This window comes from Pteropus medius, unplaced genomic scaffold (genome assembly GCF_902729225.1).
Source record: "Pteropus medius unplaced genomic scaffold, Ma_sr-lr_union100, whole genome shotgun sequence".
In the NCBI taxonomy this organism is placed as follows: Eukaryota; Metazoa; Chordata; class Mammalia; order Chiroptera; family Pteropodidae; genus Pteropus; species Pteropus medius.
The window spans coordinates 760,888-776,606 of NW_024349142.1; the positions used below are offsets into that span (position 1 = coordinate 760,888).

At 44.1% G+C, this 15,719-nt stretch overlaps 1 protein-coding gene and 1 long non-coding RNA gene across 4 annotated transcripts; one reads left to right on the plus strand and one right to left on the minus strand.

The window, feature by feature from the left end:
• Positions 1-596: 596 nt before the first annotated feature.
• ZNF582 (zinc finger protein 582) lies at positions 597-10,972 on the plus strand. Its single transcript, XM_039880631.1, is given in 6 exon segments — positions 597-809; positions 2,186-2,274; positions 2,789-2,915; positions 3,169-3,264; positions 9,036-10,001; positions 10,004-10,972. Coding segments are annotated over 6 exon segments (1,683 nt in total). The 5' UTR covers positions 597-796; the 3' UTR covers positions 10,396-10,972.
• On the minus strand, positions 8,534-14,359 carry LOC120617049 (uncharacterized). 3 transcript variants are annotated; one of them, XR_005656760.1, is made up of 6 exons: positions 14,159-14,359; positions 12,708-12,796; positions 12,067-12,193; positions 11,718-11,813; positions 11,030-11,174; positions 8,534-10,391 (listed from the first exon to the last, which is right to left on the minus strand). It is a non-coding gene; the product is annotated as an uncharacterized LOC120617049 (long non-coding RNA). The 3 variants fall into 3 exon arrangements; XR_005656761.1 differs by lacking the exon at positions 14,159-14,359 and adding an exon at positions 13,277-14,147; XR_005656759.1 differs by lacking the exon at positions 14,159-14,359 and having other exon boundaries at positions 12,708-13,216.
• Between the last annotated feature and the right edge of the window lie 1,360 nt (positions 14,360-15,719).

Sequence of the window (15,719 nt, forward strand, 5' to 3'; positions counted from 1 at the left end):
TCAGAATCTACATTTATTTCAACGTAGATATAATATTTAAAATTAGTCACCAGATACATTCTTGGTATTTTTACTCCCTCCAAACCTTCTGGTAGAGTTAGCAGCTCTGTGGAAATGCTCTTTAATAGATGAGAACATTCTTCACACAGTCACACACTCAAGACCGAGACAGCAGTAAACACGTCACAAGAACCACAGCACGCAGGCTCACAGCCACTCACACACTCAACTGCAATCAGACGATCGCACGTAGACAGCACAACTCACAAAAAGACCTTCACACTACCTACGCTGCAGAACACGCGTCGTCGCGTCCCCGACAGCCTCACGCACGAACGTCCGTGTCCCGCCCACTCCTGAACAGCGCGAGACCAGGACCTATGGCTTGGCTTTGGCCGTTACGCTTAGAAACTACGTTTCCCAGAAAAGACTGCGGCGCTGGGCCAATCACGACGCAGCATCGGCGCGGCTTTGTGCGTCTGCGCCATCTTCTGGCTCCAGGAGGCAAGTCAGCTGGTACCGAGGAGGAAGCGTACCCGGAGTTGCGGGGGTCGCGGCCGCAGTGGCACCTGGACGCGAGGAGACAGCAGGTAAGGAGTTCCTAAGCTTGCCGGGTACTCCAGGGTTCCTGTGGGAGCGGACGCTGCGGCTGGGCGCGTCTCGGGCCTGGGAGAAACCGGAACGTCTTACCCCAGCATCCGCCTGCGGCTGCCCGGACTCTGGACTACATTTCCCTTCGGACCTCGCGGCGCGCCTCGCTGGCGCCCTCTTTCTGCTCGCTTCATAGCCCCCGTCCATGGATCCCTTAGGTGGGTGTTCAGGGGTCCAAAACCCCTAAAACTTCTTGAGGTGCTTTGCAGTCCTTCTTACGCGTGCCCTTGTTTTTGTTTGTTTTTGTTTTATGTTTATTTTAATCTGCATAGAAATCTTGTTTCATGAGATTCACAAAGAGTTGCAAGACCCGCAAAGTTTTAGAACCAACAGTTTAGAAGCGGACTTAAACTTGGGAATATTTTAGATAATTTTGTTCAAAATTTGTGTCCAATGGGGAAATGGCTGAGTAAATCACGGTCCACTCATTTAATAAAATACTACACAGCTATTACAGATAATCCTTAAACAATGGTCATAGTAAGAAAAATTAAGGAACATTCATAATGATCTCATTTACACATCACTTAATTATCTGTAATCTGGTAGTCACTGCCCTAAACTCCTTTATAAACAACTCAGGAAATGATTAAATAACATCACTCTTAATACTTGGATGTTTTCTATTCCAGTTTTGGTCTATGGGCATAGGTTGTGTTTGTTTGAGGCTATGTGTCAGTAGGTGGGTGGGTTTGACCTGTTTTGCTGAATGTTCCGAGTAAAAAGAATGTCCAGTTGTGAATGTCTTTCATTGTCAGTTAATATTGTCCCATATCATTTTTGATAGTTGATTGGCGTCTGTCACTTGGCTGCACCAGAATTGAATTGCTCACTAGTCTGCTTGCGGACTGTTACATACTAATATTCGGTTTTGTTTTCCAGCAAATATTGTTGTGCATGCAGCTTTGCACAAAGGTATTTCTCTGTTCAGGGGCATATTTATGTGCTGATAATGGAGCACAGTACCTGCTCCATCTAATTTGTCCCCTGCAACCACACCCCATCTGTTGACTCAAGACAGGGTCCACACAGTGTTGCCCACCAGGCCTTAGGTAGGCCCCTGGGGCTCTTTGTGAATATGAAAGTAGGGGAAAGTTCCACAGAGATTTTTGAAGGTGTTATGTTGCGGGCATGAGAGAGTTAAATGGTCTGGTTCTGGGAAGGCTTCATTGTGTGCTGGGCTGATGTAGATCAGGCTTTCTGTGCTTCCAGGCCTGAGGACAGCCTTCCTTGTCCTTGGGGCACCATTTTAGTCTCATTCGTTGAACCAGGTGTGAGCATCCCCATCTTAGATTTGCACCAGTAACGAGATAAAATTTTCTGGGTATTTAGGGGAAATGGGAGAGAAGGAGCCCCTGGTTTCCTTCCAGTAGCTAAAGCTGGGTTTTCTGGAGTTGAGTGATGACCACAATTTGTCCCAGCTCTCTTCGGTTTAGGTGGTAGGTGGGGGTCAAGGGGATGGGGACTTGTAGCATGGCATTCTGGGAGCTGTGAGGCAAGCCCCGCCTCTCATATTTGTTCTTTCCTCCCCCAGCTCTGCCACCTCAGGACTCCACCCTTACCCAAGAGAGGAGCCAGGAGAAGGACGGATCAGCCCATGAAATTCTGAAAGTCATGTCCCTCGTGAGTTAAAATCATGTAAATACTTGCTTTCCTTATCCTGAAGCTTCCCACCTGGTTTCCATCCAAAAATCTGGTTCTCAGAGGTTCCCATTTTGGGGAATGAAAGGACCAGGCAGCCAGTATCTTCTTCTATTACTCTCTCCTATTGAAAATTGTTGCTTTGGTTTTTTCTTTTTTAATTCCATAAAAGTAGAAATTTTAGCTCTTACGTTGAGAAGTTAGTATACGCCAAGGACACAGTAGGCAGCATGCTTTATTACACTGTCACAATTGGGGAAACTCCATTTAGTTGGATTTTAGTTTTCATCCCACCTCTGTACAAGAGCTTGGTTTGTAAAAAAAGAACTTTTAGGAACATCTGAACATTCTATTTTATTCATGACACAGACCCCAGCCCCAACATTCTTTTTACCCAGAATGTCCCATTCCTGCCAAAGCCACCTCCACCTCCTCTCATCCCACCGAGACATGTTTCCTTGATGTCTACATGTAACATACCCACCTGTTGTTCCAGGGATCAGACTTGTTCAGGGACGTGGCTGTAGTCTTCTCCCAAGAAGAGTGGGATCGGCTGGCACCTGCTCAGAGGGACCTGTACAGGGACGTCATGTTGGAGACCTACAGCAACCTGGTCTCTCTGGGTGAGGTGGCCGGCTCTGTTAGTTTGGAGGTTACCTTTGGGCATATCTGTTCCTTCTCTGTCAATTTCGGGGTACCCTTGAGTGGTTAAAGGGCAGGTCCATTGGCTGAAGTTACATCTTTCCCAGCTGTTAGGTGGCAGCCACATCTTCCCCTGGCCCTTCGCACAGCTGACTCCTCTTTGATGACCAGGCCCTGGATCTGAATTCTGGGGTCCACAGCATAACTGGATGGCATATTTCTTCTCGCATCCAGATCTTGCCATTTGCAAACCCGATGTGATCGCCTTCCTGGAGCAAGGCAGAGAGCCCTGGGTGGTGGAGGAGGCAGCATTCGGAGGCTTGTGCCCAGGTGAGTGGGGCCTTTGCGGGAAGAGAGAAGCCACCACAGATAACCGTCCAGCTGCTTGGCAGGAAGCAAGCCCTTTGAGGTAGAAATTTTTCCCTCCAAATTGCTATACTCCACGATCAGGCCCAGTCATTACCCTCTGTGGTTTGTCAACACAGTTGACAAAAGTGGTTTCTTTTCTGAAGCATTTCTGTCTGGGCCATCACTACCTCTTGTTAAGCCTGCCTTGGTAAACCACCTTCAGCCTTCTTGAGTGGATCTTCTCACCTTCTCCAGAGGCCTCAGACTTAGGCGTCCTCCTTCCTGTTGATTTCCATTTCCCGAGACCTTCTCTGTGACCATGCTGTAGTACCACTCATGCCTGTGCTGTCCAGTGTGGCGCCCCTGACCCCATATGGCCATTGAAACTTAATTACAGAGTATTATCTTTTTTGTTCAAACAGCATTTATTAAGTAATTTTATCTTTTCACTACTATTCTAAAAAGCCACCTGTGTCATCTGCTATATCACCTGTGTATTTGGATTTACTTTTGGACTTGCTGTTTTATCCCATTAATCTCTCTGTCTAACCATGTGTCAATACCATACTGTTTTAACTATTGAGGGTTTAAATATATTTTATTATCTGGTAGAGTCAGTCCCTCTTCATTTTTCCAAAACTTCCTAGCTCTTCTCATTTATTCTTCTTCCATCTGAACATTAGAATCAGAATATCTGGTTTCAAAAAAAATCATGTAATTTTTCTTACTGAGATCACAGTAAAATTTATAGATCAATTTAGAAGAAAACCGATTTCTTTCTTATGTGGAATCTTCTATCAAAGGTCACGATAGGCTTTACCCTTCCTTTATGTCTGTCATGGTGAAAGTTTTCACATTTTCTTTATACAGATCTTGTACATTTCTTAAATTTCTTCTAGGTGTTTTACATTTATTGGTGCTGTTGGAAATGGCATAATCCATAATATAGATTAATATAATACAATATTCATCTACATTATATTCCAACTGGTTGTTTTTTATATGACAGAAGCCACTCATATTTTCAGATTAATTTTGAGCTAACCCAACTTACTGAATTCTCTCACATTTATCAGTTTTCATGTAATTCCCTTGAGCTTTCCAAGTATTCAGTTATATCGTCTGCAGATGGTGAGAATGTTTTTGCATTTTATAGCTCTAAGGGTTTTTTCCCTTGCCTGATGAGGATGCTGATTATATAGGACCCCCAAACAGCATTAGTGAAGGTAGCTTACTAATCTTGGTCTTGACCTTAGTAGAAAAATGGTTATTATTTTCTCATGAAACATTATATCAGACTTAGGTGTAAGATAAGGATACTTTATTTGGTTAAAGAAGCATCTCCTTTTCACATCTTGTGTTTTTTTTTTCTTTTTCAATCCGTGAAGTCGGGATTATATGAATAGATGTTCTAATATTTCCAACACTTCGAAAACAGGCAAATGTTGCATTTATTGAGCCAGTTGTAGTAATTTATATTTTTTCCAGAAAATGTTCTTTATAAATTTAAATTTTAAAAGTTATGGTAAAAATACAGAAATTCACTTTTAATCACTTTATATAGTTTATTAGCATGAAGTACAATCAGTGTTGTACAGCGATTACCGTTTCCTAGTTTCTGAATATTTTTATCTCCCTGTGATATTGTGATTTATAGTAAGAAATATATACTTGGTCTTCATTACTGTTTTCTGGTACAGCTCTGACAACCCTTGGAATCTCTGACGTAGTATGTCATTTGTGTGCTAATGAGATGACTGGTGGCTGGGGGCTCCTGGGTCACTGCAGCCAGGATGGGGGCTGTGAGGGGACCAGCTATGCTGATAGAGGGTTGGAACTTTCAGTCCTACCTACCAGCTGGTGAAAGTTAATCACCAGTGGCCAGTGATATAGTCAGTCTCACCTCCATAATGGAACTTCCATAAAACATCACTAAACTATGGGGTCTGGAGAGCTTCCAGGTAAGTGAGCACATGGAGGTGCTGGGTGGGAGACACCAGGAGAGGGTGTGGATGCTGCATACCCTCCCCCACACCTGGCCCTTTGCATCTCCCATCCAGCTGCTCCTGAGTTACATCCTTTGTAATAAACACGTAGTCTTGTTATTAAGCTGTTTTCCTGAGTTCCATGAGCTGTTCTAGCAACTGATTGAATCCCAGGAGGGACTCGGATCTCCGATTTATTGGGGGTGGCAGAGGCATTCTTGTGGACTGAGCCCTTAACCAGTGGGATCTTACACTATCTACAGAAATAGTGTCAGAATTGACTTAAATTTGTGGGACACCCAGTTAGTATCTGCCAGGGACTTGGAGAATTGCTTGGTGTGAGGATGAACTGACACACATTTGGTGACCAGAAGTGTCAGAAGTGAAGTATGGAGCATAGTATAGTGTCGAGAGGCATGTCTTTCTGAAACACACCCCACAAGGAAACCCCATACCCACTAAGTGGTTACTCCTCCTCCCCCTCCCTCCAGCCCAAACAACTTCTAGTCTGCTTTCTGTCTCTGGATTTGCTTTTTATGGACATTTCACATAAATGGAATCAAAATATGTGGGCTTTTGTCTGGCTTCTTTCACTTAGCATGATATCCTTAAGATTAATCCATGCCATAGCATGTGACGGGATTTCCTTCCATTTTAAGGCTATAGATATGCACCACAATTTTTTTATCCATTCATCCATGGATGGACATTTGGGTTGCTTCCACCTCTTGGTTATTGTGGGTAATGTTGCAGTGAACATGGTGTGAAGATATCTCTTTTAGATTCTGATTCCAGTTCTTTTGGAAAAATGCCCAGAAGTAGAATTGCTGGGTCGTATGATAGTTCTATTTTTAATTTTTTTAGGAACCTCCATACTGGTTTCCCCAGCAACTGCACCATTTTATATTTCCGCCAGTAGTGTATAAGAGTTCCAGTTTCTGCCTATCCTCAGCAACTCATTACTTTCCTTTTTTTTTTTCTTTTTTAAATAGTGGCCATCCCAATGGCTGTGAGGCAGTATCTCATAGTTTCGACTTGCATTTCTCTAGTGATTGGTGATGGTGAGCATCTTTTCAGTGCTTTTTGGCCATTTGTATAACTGCTTTGGAGGAGATGTCGATTCATGTCCTTTGCTCATGTTTTAATCGGGTTGGGTTGTTGTTTGTTGTTGAATTGTAAGAGTTCTTAGTATATTCTGGATGTTAATCTATTATCCGATATATGATTTGCAAATATTTTCTTAATTTTGTAGTTTACCTTTTCTCCCTCTTGATGGTTTCCCTTGATGCACAGAAGTTTTTAAGTCCCATTTGTCTATTTTTGCTTTTGTTGCCTTTGTTTTTGGTGCCATATCAAAGACATCATCGCCAAATGCAATGTCATGGCACTTTCCCCTGGGTTTTCTTCTAGGAGCTTTATAGTTCTAGGTCCTATATTTAGGTCTTCAATCCATTTTGAGTTAATTTTTGTATTTGGTGGATGGAAGGTCCTGCTATATTCTTTTGTTTGTGGATTTCCAGTTTCAGCAGCATTTGTGGAAGAGACTGTCCTGCTCCTCATTGTGTGGTTTGGCGCTCTTGTCAGCGATCATTTGACCACACGCGTGTGGGTTTATTTCTGGGCTCCCTGTGTTGTTCCATTGGTCTTCGTGTCTGCCTTTCTGCCACTGCCGCACCTTCTTCTCATATTGTTTGAAGTCAGGACATGGAGACCACAACTTTGTTTTTCCTTTTCAAGATCGTTTGGCTCCTTGAGATCCCTTGAGGTTCCCAATGAAGAAATCAAAACATTTTAATGTTAAAACTATACATAAGATTTTTAGACATTATTTCATTGGTTTTCCAAAACAGTGACTACTAATGCTGAATAATTTACTTTAAAATACTGTGCCCGGTTCTGTCAGGAAAACATGAAAATGATACAGAGGATCACTATTATTGTTGCTACTTTGCAACTTTACAGGGTATTGAACAGAAGTTAGAAAAGTAGGACTGTTGGTCCTATCTTGATAATTATAACACAATATTATAATTACGGATGGCTTCATTTAAGTGAGAGCAAAAGTGCTCATGGAATAAACACTACTATACTCTGACTGCCATAATTTAGCAAAACAGTGTCAGGTGTCTTTGAAAGAAAAAGTGGCAGTTTAGAGAGAGGAGCGCTTTTAACGGCATGTCCTGATAGGCAACCAAGGTTTTTTTGCCAGAAAGACCAAGTAACATCGGAACACTTTCATTCCTAAAACCAACTTCCATTGGGTGTAGTCCCGCATTCCCAATCTGGTGTTCTTCTGACCACCAGGCCAGCTTTAATATTCCATGGTGCACTGAAGCCTGTCCATTTTCTTTTGTGGGGTGGCAGCCAGATGTTGCTGACCATTGAGTAGGTCAACCAGCAGTTCATAGGTGGCCATCATGGTGCAGTGTTTGGAGCCTGCCTAACCAGAGTTATTAGACCGCAGGAAAGACCCATAACCTCCCCGTTTGCTAACCATGGCCTCTGAAAAAATTTCTGTACATTGTGCCCTCTTTACATGGTCTTGTTCTTATAACTTCATACAGAAATTCTATATGTGGCCCAAGTTTTTGGAGTGACAGCAGCATCGTTCCCACAAAATCTGATACTTTTTCATGTTCTCCATCATCTCCCATTGCAGACGTAATCTCATCTTCCAGTGGTGTCTGCTGAATACTGTCACAAATAACAGATGAATCTCAGCCTCTGATGTGCCACCACATGAAGCAGGCACGCTTGTGTAAAGTCCTGTTGAGCCATCTGTCTGATATACTTTATGACCACTTTCAAGAGCACCCATTTGTTTTGTTCTGTAGTTCCTTGCATCAAACTTTAACTGATTCTTTATTAGCCAGAGAAGTTGGTTGCTGTGATTGCAGTGAAACAGGTCACCACAGCTGAAATCTTGTACCAGGTGTCATCAGGATCAAATACACCATTCAGCTTTTCCTTGCATTGAATGAGCAGCAAAGAATGTTGGTCTAGAAGGGCATCCCCATTAAGCTGGAAGTAAACAAGGAGCAAGACACTCCTTTTTCCGTGATCCCCGTTAGGCAGTAGAAAGGTCCAGGGCAGACAGCTCCTGCCATGGTATTCAGCTAAACTTCAGAGATAGAAAGCATCACAGCAGCTGGCTATCACAGCATTCCAGTGGTCATGTGCGACTAGCCTCCCAAATACCACATCACCCAGCGAGCAGGGACACCAGCATGTTCCTCTGGCCAGAGAGAACCTCGTCAACCTCAACATCATTTTATGAAATCCACTTTATTGAGGTATAATTTACATTCAGTAAAATGCCTGCACTGGAAGTCTAATGTTTTGGTACTGACAACCATACACAGCTGTGTAACGGCTGCCACAGTCCACATAGATGACGTCTCTGTCACACACAAGACTTCCCTTGTGTTCCTTTCCATGCAGCTGCTCACTCCTCAGCCCCAGGGAACCGGTGGTGTGCCTTTTGTCCCTCTAGACTATAGGTGTCTTTTCTGGGTTTCATAGAAACATTCAGTTTTTAAAATCCTGGCCATTCTGTTTCATACTGATATTAGTATTCATTGTGTTTCCTCTTTCTCTGTTCTACTTGTCCATTTTCTAATTGCTTAGCCACATTCAGGAGCTTATAGGTGTTATCTTGAGTCTAAATTTTCCAATTTTTACTACAGAAGTTCGAATTTTTACTATAGAAGTTCCTTTGGAGCAAGAAAAAAAGCGAATACATACTTGCTTTTTTTTTGTCTTTTTCAGTAGTGGAGTCCAGACACATTACTGAGATGTTATCCCCAAAGCACCCCGTTGATGAAGTGCAAGCATCCCACTGGGAGAAAAGGAGAAGCCTGACACATTGTGGCCTTGAGTGCTTAAGTTTCCAAGACGAGTGGGAACGCAGAAGCCAGTTTGATGGACCACAGGGGAAGCTACATGGACACTTGAGTCACATGACAATCAGTCATGAAGCAGTGCCCCCTTTTGACCAGCAAGCATCCCTTACTTTTTATCACAAGAACCAGACTGCAGACAAACCCTATGGATACAATGAATATGGAGACTTCTGGCCGGATGACTTCCTCATTAATCACCAAGGAATTCACACTCATGAAAAACCCTATAAATGTAAAGACTGTGGGAAGGCCTTTAAATACGGCTCCCGGCTAATTCAACATGAGAATATTCACTCTGGCAAGAAACCCTATCAGTGTAGGGAGTGCGGAAAGGCCTTCAATTCGGGTTCTAATTTCATACAACACCAAAGGGTCCATACTGGCGAGAAACCTTATGAATGTAAGGATTGTGCAAAGGCCTTTAGTCGGAGCTCGCAGTTGATTGAACATCAACGAATTCATACTGGAGAGAAACCCTATCAGTGTAAGGAGTGCGGGAAGGCCTTCAATCGCATCTCTCACCTTAAAGTACATTACAGGATTCACACAGGTGAGAAACCCTATACCTGCAAGGAGTGTGGGAAGGCTTTCAGTTATCGGTCTCAGTTGATTCAGCATCAGACGATTCATACTGGCAAGAAGCTCTATGAATGTAAGGACTGTGGGAAGGCCTTTAATCAAGGCTCAACTCTTATCCGACATCAGAGAATTCACACTGGCGAAAAGCCATATGAATGCAAGACGTGTGGGAGGTCTTTTAGGGTCAGCTCACAGCTTAAGCAGCACCAGAGAATTCACACAGGGGAGAAACCTTACCAGTGTAAGGTGTGTGGCAGGCTTTCAAATGGGTCTCCCATCTGACGGTGCATTACAGAATCCATACAGGTGAGAAGCCTTACGAACATAAGGCATGTGGGAAGGCCTTTGGTCACTGCTCACAGCTCATCCACCATCAGGTCATCCATACTGAGGAACAGCCCTATGGCCGTCAAGAGGGTGGGAGGACGATGAGTCAGGATTCAACTGCTATTCAACATCAGAGAATGCCAAATAGAGAAATGCAGGTGAATATAGTAAACGTAGACAAGCCTTCCATCAGCACGTATCCCTTGCTGCTCATCAGAGAATTCATGTTAGCAAGCAGTCACCTGAATGGAAGCAATGGGGAAAGCCCACTGGCTTCAGCTGGTCCCAGCTTACTTCTTCCATCTTGGATGAAGACCTGAAGAATGGAACACAAGTGCAGATGCCTTCATTCAGAGCTCTCCCTTGAGTCAGACAGTTCACACTGAGCAAAATCCTATGGTTATCAATTGTTGAGACTATACCAAAGAAGCAAGGGAATCTTGGAAAAAATTGTCTCTAATGCATTCCTGATTCACCTTTCCTAACCACTGTGTAATTTTAACACTAGCCAGAAGTTTTCATTTTGGGGGAAGTAAAAAGAGAAAAACCATGTTACTCTTGGGCTAACAAGGAAATAAATCTTGCAATTAATGGTATAGAAAAGAAGGACAATGAGAGTTCTACATGCTAACAGATGTGGGATATGGTTAGTGATACTTGGAGGAATTTTTATGGCCTTTAAGTGCATGCACAACATGAAAACCTGAAAGGTTATACTCAAATATACTAAATGTGCTATTCAAGAAGCCAAAAAGAGTACCAAACACCCAGATGATGAAATAAATTAATACAAAATGATGAAATAGAAAGTGGTTATCTTACAATAATCTGTTTTTACTTCTTCCTGTTCCAAGAATAAACTAAATTTAGGAGATGGTTTCTTAATTTTCACGTTAATTGTTTTGGGTTATCTTTTATAACTTCTGTTGCAGGTGGAAGGGGTTGGTTGCCTACCTACCAGCCTTATACAGTTCCCTTTCCTTTGGGCAGCATCCATGTCTTGCTTTGGAATCAGAAGATGTCAGATGCTCATTTTCAGCCACCTTTGCAGTTCAGGATGGCCAATATGTTCCAGGGACCTGTAGGCTTTGAGGAAAGACTTTCCTCATTCGGAAGAGGCAGGTGAATTAGAAAGACTCCCCTCTCCTGCTTTAAAACTTTTTTTTTTTTTTTTTTTTTTTGGATAACATGCGGCCAGGAAGTGCTGCAGCCACCTTGGAACCAAGAAGAGAAAACAGGACCTCACAGAAGCTGATCCAAAGCCCTGACGAGATAGCTACGAGGCCCATTCTGAAACACTCTTCAATACCTTTTTATGTAAGAAAAATAAACCTTTATTGCTGAAGTTGATTTCAGTTGAATATTTTGTAAACTTCCAGCCAAAAGCATCCTAAATTATGAAACTTCAAGTTTGATTAATACCTACTTAACAAGACATAGTGATGACTCAGACAGAAATGCTTCAGAAAGGAAACCACTTTTGTCAACTGTGTTGACAAGCCACAGAGGGTAATGACTGAGCCTGATCGTGGAGTATAGCAATTTGGAGGGAAAAATTTCTACCTCAAAGGGCTTGCTTCCTGCCAAGCAGCTGGACGGTTATCTGTGGTGGCTTCTCTCTTCCCGCAAAGGCCCCACTCACCTGGGCACAAGCCTCCGAATGCTGCCTCCTCCACCACCCAGGGCTCTCTGCCTTGCTCCAGGAAGGCGATCACATCGGGTTTGCAAATGGCAAGATCTGGATGCGAGAAGAAATATGCCATCCAGTTATGCTGTGGACCCCAGAATTCAGATCCAGGGCCTGGTCATCAAAGAGGAGTCAGCTGTGCGAAGGGCCAGGGGAAGATGTGGCTGCCACCTAACAGCTGGGAAAGATGTAACTTCAGCCAATGGACCTGCCCTTTAACCACTCAAGGGTACCCCGAAATTGACAGAGAAGGAACAGATATGCCCAAAGGTAACCTCCAAACTAACAGAGCCGGCCACCTCACCCAGAGAGACCAGGTTGCTGTAGGTCTCCAACATGACGTCCCTGTACAGGTCCCTCTGAGCAGGTGCCAGCCGATCCCACTCTTCTTGGGAGAAGACTACAGCCACGTCCCTGAACAAGTCTGATCCCTGGAACAACAGGTGGGTATGTTACATGTAGACATCAAGGAAACATGTCTCGGTGGGATGAGAGGAGGTGGAGGTGGCTTTGGCAGGAATGGGACATTCTGGGTAAAAAGAATGTTGGGGCTGGGGTCTGTGTCATGAATAAAATAGAATGTTCAGATGTTCCTAAAAGTTCTTTTTTTACAAACCAAGCTCTTGTACAGAGGTGGGATGAAAACTAAAATCCAACTAAATGGAGTTTCCCCAATTGTGACAGTGTAATAAAGCATGCTGCCTACTGTGTCCTTGGCGTATACTAACTTCTCAACGTAAGAGCTAAAATTTCTACTTTTATGGAATTAAAAAAGAAAAAACCAAAGCAACAATTTTCAATAGGAGAGAGTAATAGAAGAAGATACTGGCTGCCTGGTCCTTTCATTCCCCAAAATGGGAACCTCTGAGAACCAGATTTTTGGATGGAAACCAGGTGGGAAGCTTCAGGATAAGGAAAGCAAGTATTTACATGATTTTAACTCACGAGGGACATGACTTTCAGAATTTCATGGGCTGATCCGTCCTTCTCCTGGCTCCTCTCTTGGGTAAGGGTGGAGTCCTGAGGTGGCAGAGCTGGGGGAGGAAAGAACAAATATGAGAGGCGGGGCTTGCCTCACAGCTCCCAGAATGCCATGCTACAAGTCCCCATCCCCTTGACCCCCACCTACCACCTAAACCGAAGAGAGCTGGGACAAATTGTGGTCATCACTCAACTCCAGAAAACCCAGCTTTAGCTACTGGAAGGAAACCAGGGGCTCCTTCTCTCCCATTTCCCCTAAATACCCAGAAAATTTTATCTCGTTACTGGTGCAAATCTAAGATGGGGATGCTCACACCTGGTTCAACGAATGAGACTAAAATGGTGCCCCAAGGACAAGGAAGGCTGTCCTCAGGCCTGGAAGCACAGAAAGCCTGATCTACATCAGCCCAGCACACAATGAAGCCTTCCCAGAACCAGACCATTTAACTCTCTCATGCCCGCAACATAACACCTTCAAAAATCTCTGGAACTTTCCCCTACTTTCATATTCACAAAGAGCCCCAGGGGCCTACCTAAGGCCTGGTGGGCAACACTGTGTGGACCCTGTCTTGAGTCAACAGATGGGGTGTGGTTGCAGGGGACAAATTAGATGGAGCAGGTACTGTGCTCCATTATCAGCACATAAATATGCCCCTGAACAGAGAAATACCTTTGTGCAAAGCTGCATGCACAACAATATTTGCTGGAAAACAAAACCGAATATTAGTATGTAACAGTCCGCAAGTAGACTAGTGAGCAATTCAATTCTGGTGCAGCCAAGTGACAGACGCCAATCAACTATCAAAAATGATATGGGACAATATTAACTGACAATGAAAGACATTCACAACTGGACATTCTTTTTACTCGGAACATTCAGCAAAACAGGTCAAACCCACCCACCTATTGACACATAGCCTCAAACAAACACAACCTATGCCCATAGACCAAAACTGGAATAGAAAACATCCAAGTATTAAGAGTGATGTTATTTAATCATTTCCTGAGTTGTTTATAAAGGAGTTTAGGGCAGTGACTACCAGATTACAGATAATTAAGTGATGTGTAAATGAGATCATTATGAATGTTCCTTAATTTTTCTTACTATGACCATTGTTTAAGGATTATCTGTAATAGCTGTGTAGTATTTTATTAAATGAGTGGACCGTGACTTACTCAACCATTTCCCCATTGGACACAAATTTTGAACAAAATTATCTAAAATGTTCCCTAGTATAAGTCCACCTCTGAACTACTGGTTCTAAAACTTTGCGGGTCTTCCAACTCTTTGTGAATCTCATGAAACAAGATTTCTACCCAGATTAAAACAAACAAACAAAAAACAAGGGCACGCGTAAGAATGACTGCAAAGCACCGCAAGCATTTTTAGGCGGTCTGGACCCCTGAACACCCACCTAAGGGATCCATGGACGGGGGCTACGAAGCGAGCAGAAAGAGGGCGCCAGCAAGGCGTGCGCCGCGGGGGCCGACGGGAAATGTAGTCCAGAGCCCGGGAAGCCGCAGACGGATGCTGGGGTGAGACGTTCTGGTACCTCCTAGACCCGAGACGCGCCCAGTCGCAGCGCCCGCTCTCACAGGAACCCTGGAGTACCCGGCAAGCTCAAGAACTCCTTACCTGCTGGCTCTTCGCTTCCAGGTGCCACTGCGGCCGCGACCCCCGCAGACCCCGGTGCGCTCCTTCCTCGGTATCGGCGGACTTACCGCCTGGAGCCAGAAGATGGCGCAGACGCACAAAGCCGCGCCGATGTTGCGTCGTGATTGAGCCAGCGCTGCAGTCTTTTCTGAGAAACGTAGTTTCTAGGCTTAACGGCCGTAGCCGAGTCATAAGGCCGAGTCATAAGTCGCAGTGTTCAGGAGTGGGCCGGACCCGGACGTAGCGTGAAGGTCTTTTTGTGGGTGTGCTGTCTACGTGCGGTCCTCTGATTGCGGTTGATTGTGTGAGTGGCCGTGATCCTGTGTGCTGTGGTTCTTGTGACGGTGTATGTCGTGTTTACTGTTGTCTTGGTCTTGAGTGTGTGACTGGGACTGTTCAACGGTTGTGTGCGACTGTGTGAAGAATGTTCTCATCTATTAAACGAGCATTTCCACAGAGCTGTTTATTTTACCAGAAGTTTTGGAGGGAGTAAAAATACCAAGAATGTATCTGGTGACTAATTGTAAATATTATATCTATGTTGAAATAAATGTAGATTCTGAAGGAGAATGCAAAATCGGGGAGGCGGGGCGGCGCGGAATGTGTTTAAGGAGATGTCAAGGAGTTTCCTGTTATGGGGTGATATCTCTCGGCCAAGTTCTCCAGCCACAGGTCGTTCACCTTCGCTGCGTGAAAGAGTGAGAAGGCTAGTCGTCCCACATCCTGAGGCAGATGGTCACGTATGGTCAGGGCTCTGATGCCCTGGATGTAGGTCAGGCCCTGTTACACCTGGTCTCTGAATGAGGAAACCATTCCCGTCCAAGGTGGTACAGTTTGTCCTGGAGCCAGGCCCAGAGTTCCCTTTGGAAACAGACAAGTTGAATATTAAATTCTTGAGCCAAAAAGTAGAGAAATGTTCAGAAAACATCAGGGAGGATTCCTGCTTCAAGCTATAATGATGTAACTGTACTAAACTTGCCATCCCACTTGAAACAAAAAAACTAGATACCTTTAAGAAACCAGTCCTTTCAGACATTGGCCAACTAGTATTGTAAGACTTTGATCCTGGAGAGAAGGGAAATAAATGAGATTCTGCAGTTGCGGTGGCTTCCTGTCTGAAGGCATATTCTAGACCTCAGCAGAGAAGGAACGGGGAGGCAGAGCACCAGTTTGCTAAGTCGGCACTAACAGCACAGTTTGGGGAGACTGAAGTGACTGGAATTTGTGGGGCAGAGTGTGGAAGAGGAGTTGGTATTTCCACCAAACAAGACCTCAGTACCCGTGGGTGGAGGAAATGCTACTTCGATCTGAGTGGTGGATGA